This window comes from Primulina tabacum, chromosome 8 (assembly GCF_025594145.1).
Source record: "Primulina tabacum isolate GXHZ01 chromosome 8, ASM2559414v2, whole genome shotgun sequence".
In the NCBI taxonomy this organism is placed as follows: domain Eukaryota; kingdom Viridiplantae; phylum Streptophyta; class Magnoliopsida; order Lamiales; family Gesneriaceae; genus Primulina; species Primulina tabacum.
In genome coordinates, this window is record NC_134557.1 from 39,163,068 (window position 1) to 39,173,214 (window position 10,147).

The 10,147-nt window shown below is 33.3% G+C and overlaps 1 protein-coding gene across 2 annotated transcripts; it reads right to left on the reverse strand.

Annotated features, from left to right (window-relative positions):
• Positions 1–314: 314 nt before the first annotated feature.
• Positions 315–3,637, reverse strand: LOC142554091 (uncharacterized). Of its 2 annotated transcripts, XR_012822088.1 has the most exons (4): positions 3,409–3,637; positions 3,014–3,174; positions 2,626–2,697; positions 315–613 (listed from the first exon to the last, which is right to left on the reverse strand). XR_012822088.1 is itself a non-coding variant. In XM_075664723.1 (3 exons), the coding sequence occupies exons 1-2, from the start codon at positions 3,549–3,551 to the stop codon at positions 3,024–3,026; spliced, it is 294 nt and encodes a 97-aa protein (XP_075520838.1). In that variant the 5' UTR covers positions 3,552–3,637; the 3' UTR covers positions 315–613; positions 3,014–3,023. The 2 variants fall into 2 exon arrangements, 1 of the variants encoding a protein (XP_075520838.1); XM_075664723.1 differs by lacking the exon at positions 2,626–2,697.
• Positions 3,638–10,147: the final 6,510 nt, after the last annotated feature.

Consider the following 10,147-nt stretch of genomic DNA (forward strand, 5'->3'; position numbering starts at 1 on the left):
TATGGGCAAGTCTATATTACACCTAAATTAACACGCACTCTATGTTCAACTATCATTTAATCTAATACAGAATAAAAACACACGAGATCGGCATATTGAATATATTGTATTAAAACATAAAAGTTGTAAAGTTATTTTGATTATTTTAGCTTTTATGGTAAATACAATAGTGACCCACGACGTCACACATACCACCTAATCAAAATTTGGCTTACTGATAACTAATAAGCACATAAAAATCTACGTCAGTGATTGGACCTTCATAAAAGTCTAGAAGAATGAAAGTATATGTAATTGTTTCAATGCGCAACAGAGAGTCCCAACTCTTCAAAATACATTAAATAGGATGAGTGACAATTAATCCAAATAGGAAGAACGATACACCACATCAAAGCACTACAAATTTAGGTTGATTGTGACAACCACAAGTATTGCAGCTAGCAAATATCCGTATTAACAGTTTCAAAACAGTGATCTACTAAAACATGAAAACAAGCGCTCAATTCTTTATAAACATTTTCTTTATTTCTCAAGAGTTCCTGCAGGAGACACCTTTCGCCAAGATCCAATCTTTTAGTACCCACTGTGTTGATCCAACGGTATGTTCAAGTGCCTGCCACAGTGTAAGAATTACATGGTTATATGAAATGTGTAAAAACTATCTGTATCTCTGAATAGTTGACAAACTAGTACTCGGTCCATTTTATAGTGTCATGTTATAGCATACAACTGACACAGTAGTCTCTTCAAAATGTTATACCATTTGGGGGTATTTGTCGCTAATAGAACATTGATTTGGGTAGGAGCAGAGTATTTAAGAATATTTAATCTACTACATGTATGCTTGGTGAGTTGTCATTCACTTCATAGACCACGATCTGGAGAGCCACTTGTTTCTTCAGCACTAATTTAATGTTGACAACAGAACTCCCACCTCATCCAAGTAAATTTCATGGTCCTAACACATGACAGTGACTCTATATCTTACAATGCAACTGGTGTAGAAAAAATACATTACACATTTTGTTATGTAAAACAATCGTTTATAAAAAAACCAACATGTATCGGTTTTCCATATACCAAATTCAAATGAAAGGGGGTCTATTTTCAATCTTTTGTTATCTCAAACAATTCAGGTTTATGGATATGTTGGGAGGAGGGGAAACTCGAACTTAGAAAACAAGTCTACTTCCGGATCTAAGACAGCAATATTTCGATATCAAACCTATGTCAGCTACACCAAACTTGATTGACCTAGGGTCATGTCAACATGGCTCAAATCTGTTGATAGTATGAATTTTCTATTGAATAGGTAGCTATTTAGCTAAAGCTCTTTTTAATATGCCACTACCTCTCTATGTTTATATCCATGTCCCCAAGAAAACAACTTAACATTATGATAGCACTTAGCCAACTAAAACAACAATACATATACACTCTGTTACTATGTCAAGATCAAGACTATGCCACTCACCCTTATGACAAAGGTGATCCTTCAATTGACAAATGTAACCAACAGGTAACAGTGGCCCTCTCAATCACATATGAATATGAAATAGCAGGATTCACACTCAAACCAGCTGAACTGACACTCTAAGAATTAATAGTTCAATGTACAGATCTATCACCTTGAGATAAAACAAGAGAATTACTTAGATTTACCCAAGATAAATGACGGTCTTCTCATTCCAGTAACGTAAAAGATAAATCTACTTTTTTTTCTGTTGAACGCTTGAAAAGGGAGGCACACTGGAATTTAAATTAAAGTATCATAAACATGCAACTGTAGTATCATCATTTGACTCGAGAATAGTAGATAACCTCTGAAGAACTGCACTGTTGCAGAGATATTGAAATTTGATGGCAACGTAAACAACTAATAGTGAATACGACAAAGTTGAAAGTCAACATAGTTTTCTGCCCGTGAAGATGTACACAAATGACAAATTTAGTAAGCAGAAATAACGTATAGAAGACAGCAAGAATTATTAGAAACAAGAAGAAAAATAATATACATTCCAATGCTCTCTCAAATGTAAAACCTAAATTAAAACTATAGAAGACAAAACAGTCGGTACAAACAATAATAGTGGTTCAAGAACACAAAAAATGGCCAAAAAGAGCCAGTCAACTACCAGAAGCACGACTCAGCTTAAATAAAACTTACCAGCTGCTTTGGTTCCTAAAAGCCCTCAGTCTGCTACATTCTTTCAATATTATATGAAAAAAGAGACTGCATTCTTTCAAATATTTTATATCATTTTATATTATATGAAAGAAAGAGACGATGCAAGCACACTCGACTTCTTCTCATGTTAGCAAAATTATTGCTTTTGCAACTATTTGATGAGTTCCAAATGGAAAGCAAGCAAGGAAAACACAATGGGAGCACACAACAATTGTTTAATTGGCTCAAGAACAAAACAAAAAATTTATCACACGCTTGCAAAATGATGATATTAGGATAATCTACCAGTTTACAGCTTTCTCATTAATAGAGGAAGTTGTACCCTTCAACACAACCTCAAGCATTATTTCTCTCTATGCACGTAACATCAATATCAATACTTATTAAAAAACCCTACATTGGACCAAACTACAAATTGAAGGGAAAAATTAACCTACAATTCAGAGTCAGAATCCTGCCATTGCTTGTCGGGAAGTGCTGCTGACATCACCCATCTTTTCCATTCCTCCCTATCAATCCCGATAATCCCAATTTTTTTATCAACCAATTTTCACAAAGCTAACACATAATTTAACTACCACACCCCTTATCGGAACAAATATCAAAGTAAACCACATTTGGCGAAATCGATTATAAAATCATACTAGAAAAATAAGCAAGCTTCCAATTTCCTACAGAGCATTTATCACCAGGACCATATCCTAAGTAAACCGCATTTGGCAAAATCGATTATAAAATTATACAAGAAAAATAAACAAGATTCAAATTTCTTACAGAGCATTTATCATTAGGACTATATCCTAATAATAAACGCATCAGACTCACAAAGAAACTACTAGCGATCCTGACAAGTACGGCAGAAGGTACCATTGTACAGCTCACAGCACGCCCGCGCATTGGCTGCCAAGTGAGATGTCAGCCGTGCTCCAGCCATTACATTAAGCAGTGGCATCAGCGATTGAGTACATCCCAGTTCCCCCAATGTCCTGCAACACATAACTTGGTGAATCTCTACAAAGAATCCAACTTACCGCGAGCTGATATACACACATGGCAATTGGAATCAAGTAGCAGGATAAGAAATGGATCCCAATGAAAAAAGAACAAGAAATTGGATTAAAATCAAGGAAATTACACGAACGCAAGAATATTAGATAATTCAATTGAATTGGACTAAAGTAATGACCATCTATCTAATTAATAAGTATCGATTTTAGGACCTAGGATGGGAAAACGAGAGGCGGCGGGGTTGGAGGTAAGGCGGGCGAACGCGCCGACCCGATGAGAGCGGCGGCGGCGAGCGGAAGGCGGAAGCCCTGGCCGTGGAGATGAAAGATCTGGAAAACGAACCACGCCAAGCCATACTGCTGCTTCGTTCGGAATCCGGAGTGGCTCGTGTAGGGTTTTGACCAGGGTTTTGGAGAAGTGATCCGCTGCTACGCAGGAGATTGTGCAGTTGATATTTGGGCCGAATCCGCGTGTAGCAGTTCAAGCCCAAGTTTGAGCTCGTATTGTCATATCTCTCAGGCCCAAATAAGTCCACTAAAAACTAAGCCATCGTTTGAAGTTGCATATTATTAATTCATGAATAATTTATTTTATCTCATCATTTTTTATTTTGTCATTGTTATACAAAAGTAAAAATTTATGGTAAAAAGTAAAAATCTCAAACTCTCAAAATTATCAAACTACACTTTATAATATTTTTCTCTCAACTCAATTGTAAATTTCTTCACAAATGGTGAGGCTATTTATAGAATTTCTTTACAAATAATCCAAAAATAAATTACTCATTACCTACATCATCACACACTAATTTTCAATATTTACAACTCTTATTTTCAACATTCAAATATTCAACACACATGTTTTAAATATTAATTTTCAACACTCCCTCTTGTGATGATGATCATAATGATTGTCTTCATTACGTGTTTTTATACTGTCTCGTTAAAAATCTTACTAGGAATAATCCATTGGGATAAAAACCATAGTAAGGAAAAAAGAGTGCAGTCACGTAAACTCCCCCTCATGTTGACACAAACAATTCTTCACAAATTTCGTAGATTGCGCATCCCAATATTATATATGTGCTTTCTGAATATTGCCGTAGGAAGTGCATTTGTGAAGAGATCTGATGAGTTTTCACTTGATTGAATGTGACGAACATCAATATATTTATTTTTCTTAAGCTCCTTGGTGAATGCGAAGAACTTAGGAGGAATATGTTTAGTTTTGTCGCTTTTTATGTATCATTCTTTCATTTGAGCAACACATGCAACATTATCTTCATATAGTATCACAGGCTTCTCGTCGAATGATAATCCGCATGAGATTTGGATATGTTGGGTCATGGATTTTAACCACACATTCACGGCTTGCTTCATGTATTGCAATAATCTCGGCATGATTTGATGAAGTTGTTACGAGTGTTTGTTTCTGTGAACGCCAAGAAATTGCAGTGCCTCCACGAGTAAATACATATCCAGTTTGAGAACGTGCATTATGTGGATCAGATAAGTATCCAGCATCGGCATAACCAATTATACTTGGATTAGCATCTTTTGAATACAAAAGTGCCAAGTCCGTCGTTCCTCGTAGATAACGAAATATATGTTTAATTTCATTCCAGTGTCTCTTTGTTGGATATGTGCTAAATCTTGCCAATAAATTTACGGCAAAATATATATCAGGCCTTATACAATTTGTAAGATACATAAGGGCACCGATAGCGCTTAGATATGATACTTCTGGACCAAGAATATCTTCATCATCTTCACATGGACGGAATGGATCCTTTTCTATGTTTAATGATCTAACAACCATTGGAGTACTTAAAGGATTTGATTTATCCATATTAAAACGTTTAAGGATCTTTTCTGTATAATTTTTCTGGTGAACAGATATTCCACATTCTTTTTGTTCAATTTGTAAACCCAGACAATACTTGGTTTTTCCAAGATCCTTCATTTCAAATTCTTCCTTCAAGTATAACACAACTTCTTGAATTTCCTTATTTGTTCCAATAATGTTTAAATCATCAACAAAGACAGCAATAATTACGTATCCGGATGTTGTTTTCTTAATAAAAACACAAGGGTATATTGAATTATTTACATATCCCTTTTTTATCAAGTGATCACTTAGCCGATTATACCACATTCGGCCGGATTGTTTTAACCCATATAATGATCTTTGTAATTTCACAGAATAACATTCTCTGGGTTTTGAACTTTGTGCTTCAGGCATCTTAAATCCTTCAGGGATTTTCATATATATATATTACTATCAAGTGATCCATATAAGTAAGCTGTAACAACATCCATAAGATGCATTTCTAAATTTTCAGATACCGCCAATCTAATCAAATACCGAAACGTAATTGCATCCATCACGGGAGAATACGTTTCTTCATAATCAATTACAGGCCTTTGAGAAAAACCTTGTGCAACAAGTCGAGCTTTATATCTTACTATTTCATTTTTCTCATTTCGCTTTCGAATAAAAATCCATTTGTATCCAACAGGTTTTACACCTTCAGGTGTAAGGACTATAGGTTCAAAAACATTACGTTTATTTAGCGAATCTAATTCAACCTGGATGACATCTTTCCATTTTATCCAATCCTGCCGATTTTTACATTCACCAAAAGATTTTGGTTCATGATCTTCATTATCATTTATGATGTCGATTGCCACATTATAAGAAAATATATCATCAATTTATTCTATATCTTTTCGGTTCTAAATTTTTCCAGTATTAATATAATTGATAGAGATTTCACGATTCTTGTCAGTTTGTGGTTCTGACAGAACATTTTCATCATCATGTGTTTCTTCAAAACATTATTCTCTATTATATGATCATCATGTATTTCTTCAGGAACATCATTCTTTATTTTGTGATCATCGTGTTTCTCTGTAAATTTTCTTTTTCGAGGATTTTTATCCTTGGAACCGACTGGCCTTCCACGCTTCAGGCGTTTAATGACATCATGAGTATCTTCAATTTGTTTCTTCGGAATTTCAATTCGAGCAGGGGCATTTGCAGCATGTATATATGATTTAGTCACCCCTTTTGTGTCTTCAAATGCATCTGGTATTTGATTTGCTATTCTTTGCAAGTGCACAATTTGTTGTACATCTTTTTCACATTGTTTTGTTCTTGGATCCAGATGTAACAATGATGATACATACCATGTAATTTCTTTTTCGGTAAGTTTCGGTTCTCTCTCTAACATTGGGAAGATTTCCTCATTAAAATGACAATCAGCAAAACATGTTGTGAACACGTCGCCTGTCTGAGGTTCAAGATATCGAATGATTGATGGACTATCATAACCGATATAAATTCCAATCTTTCTTTGAAGTCTCATTTTCTTTCGTTGCGGTGGTGTAATAGGCACATACACCATACATCCAAAAATTCTCAGATGAGAAATGTCTGGTTCTTTACCAAATGCAAGCTGCAATGGGGAGTATTTATGATATGCACTTGGTCTGATGCGAATTAATGAAGAAGCATGTAAAATTGCATGTCCCCATATAGAAATAAGGAGCTTTGTTTTCATAATCATTGGTCTAGCAATCATTTACAGACGTTTAATCAATGATTCAGCCAATCCATTCTGTATATATACATGAGCAACATGATGTTCAACAATGATTCACATAGACATACAATAATCATTGAAAGTTTGGGAAGTAAATTCACCAGCATTATCAAGTCTAATTTTCTTGATTGTATAATCGGGAAATTAATTCCTCAATTTTATTATTTGAGCAAGTAATCTTGCAAATGCAATATTTCGAGTTGACAATAAACATACATGTGACCATCTGCTGGAGGCATCAATCAATACCATAAAGTATCTGAATGGTCCACATGGTGGATGAATTGGTCCACAAATATCACCCTGAATACGTTCAAGAAACATTGGTGATTCAGTTTGGATTTTTACTGGTGATGGTCTTATAATAAGTTTTCCAAGAAAACATGCTTTACATTAAAACTTATTATTCTGAAAGACCTTCTGTTCTTTCAGCGGATGACCATGTGTATTTTCTATAATTCTTCGCATCATTGTTGAACCAGGATGTCCTAATCGATCATGCCAATTGGTTAATATTGAAGAATTATCAACTACCATGTTTGATTCAATGAGATTTATATGTGTATAATGCAATCTAGTATGGAGCATTGGTAGTTTTTCAATCACATATTTCTTTCCTGATTTATATATGATAAGATACATATATTTCTCATTCCCTTCATTCATTGTTTGAGTATCATACCCATGGGAATATATATCATTAAAACTCAACAAATCTCTTTTCGATTGTGGTTAATATAAAGCATCATTGATCAAAAATTTTGTACCATTAGGAAACAAAAATTGTGCTTTACCACATCTTTTAATCAAGTCTACAGGACCTGATATTGTATTCACCATTGTTTTTGTTGGTTTTAGTTCCAAAAATATCTTTTATCTCGATGGATAGTGTGCGTTGTACCACTATCGGGTATGCAAACTTCAGCTTTGTTCATAGCATTTTTCATGTTTGAACTTCAAAAAAAATATGCAATAAATAAAATTACTGAAAATACATTTATAAAAATAAAATACAATATAATATATATGTAAAAAATATAGCACACGATAAAATATTATCATACGGGTACATGGAAAAATAAAATATTTTACATAATTATTCCACCAGCAAATTGATCATTGTCTGAGAAATCAATCAGAAAATCTTCAGCATCAAAATGAGTTGAATCACTCAAAGGTTCACTCTGTTCAGTGAAGTTGGTCTCCTTTTCTTTCCCCTTTATTGATTCTTTATAAAGTTTACAAAGGTGCTCAGGGGCTCGACAAATACGAGACCAATGTCCTAGAGTACCACATCTGAAACAAGAACTTTCAAATCTTTTTGAGTGATTCTCATTAACACTCATATTTTCATGATGCCTTTTTCTGTGGATGATTTGGGACACTCTTTTGAGATGGGTTATGAAAGTAACTATCTCGATTATTTTCAAAACCACGGACGCGTCCACGACCACGACCACTTCCAGGTCCACGTCCACGTCCACGACCACGATTTCGTCTTCGACCAAAATCTTGTCTATAACTTTGATTTTGGTTTCCATATTTAAATTCATTTTTATTTACGACATTTACTTCAGGCAATGCCGTTGAACCAGTGGGTTGTGGCTGATGATTACTCATTAACAGCTCATTATTATTTTCCGCCACAAAGAGACAGACGATAAGTTCAGAATATCTCGAAAATCCACGCACTCTATATTGTTGTTGTAGAGTTATATTCGATGCGTGAAAAGTGAAAAATGTTTTTTCAAGCATTTCCAATTCAGTAATCTCATGCCCACAAAATTTCAATTGCGAGATTATTCTATACATCGCCGAGTTGTAATCACTGACTTTTTTAAAATCTTGGAATCTCAACGTATTCCATTCATCTCGTGCGGTCGGAAGTATAACTTCCCTTATATGTTCGAATCTTTCTTTTAATCCCTTCCATAAATCCATTGGATCTTTTTCAATTAGATATTCACATTTCAATCCCTCATCGAGATGTCGATGCAAAAATATCATGGCTTTTGCCTTTTCTTTTGATGTCGATATGTCATTTTCTTTTATGGTCTCACTTAGACCCAATGACTCAAGATGCATTTCTACATCGAGAGTCCATGGCATATAATTTTTTCCCGTAATATCAAGAGCAATGAATTCGAGCTTTGCCAAGTTTGTCATGGTGGTACTAAAAAAAATTTACGATGCATTTTCTTAGTTAATGAATATTGCAATACAAAATAATGGATAAACAACAAGTTCAAGCATTCGTAAAAATAAAGAAAACACGCGAGGAGGATATTCTCCAATAAATACAAGACTCGTGAGTATGATAACCAAAATAATTAAAAATATCTTTGAGAAAGCCATCTTCTTCGAAAATTTGATGAAGAATAATTTTTAGAGATGAAGTGAAAGTTGGAGTTACTGAATGTGTTTGTGAGATCATATTTATAGGGCAAAAACTAGCCGTTTCATTACTGTTTATGACCGTTGGTGTACAAAAAAATAAATGTATGCATTTGTATAATTTTATGGTAATAATATGATGTATATAATATTAGTCATGTTTAAATAATTATGTATATCATATCACATTATTATAATGTCGTGTCACAAGTTATTTTGTTTAAAAATCTTATAGGCTTTTATACTTGTCGTATCCCTTACCGGGAGTGTGGGATGTCGTCTTAACATCCTCCCAGGATTTATAACAAGTTTTTGAAAAATTTATTTTTATTATTTCTGAATAACATTATATTATATATTAAATAGATACACAATAAATAAATAAACAATAAAATAAATATTATTACTTTTGTTACCTTTTTCTTCTGTTTTGGGGCTTGGAAAAATATGGAGGTCTTTTAGAGCTTCGTGCTTATAACGTGTCATGAAAAAGAAAAAATTTATGGTAAAAATTAAAAATCTCAAACTCTCAAAATTATCAAACTACACACTTTATAATATTTTTCTCTCAACTCAATTGTAAATTTCTTCACAAATGGTGAGGCTATTTATAGAATTTCTTTACAAATAATCCAAAAATAAATTCATCATTACCTACATCATCACACACTAATTTTCAATATTTACAACTCTTATTTTCAACATTCAAATATTCAACACACATGTTTTAAATATTAATTTTCAACAGTCATACTATTTATTTATATACTAATTATTAATTTTACATCAATCAAATCATTAAATTTAAATTACAATATTATCTTTAATAAATAATATTATTAATATTTTATTAATTACTAAAAATGATGATTTATCATCTTATATCGAATTTAATCAAACCAAATATATCAATCAAACCAAATAGTATATTTACTATCGATTTTTTTCCTTTT

Excerpts from the sequence above, each read along its gene's own strand:
- LOC142554091 (XM_075664723.1), bottom strand. The coding sequence starts at position 3,551 with ATGGCTTGGCGTGGTTCGTTTTCCAGATCTTTCATCTCCACGGCCAGG. Across the intron at positions 3,175-3,408 it reads CTCTCGTTTTCCCATCCTAG|GACATTGGGGGAACTGGGAT; the intron begins GTCCTAAAATCG and ends TATGTGTTGCAG.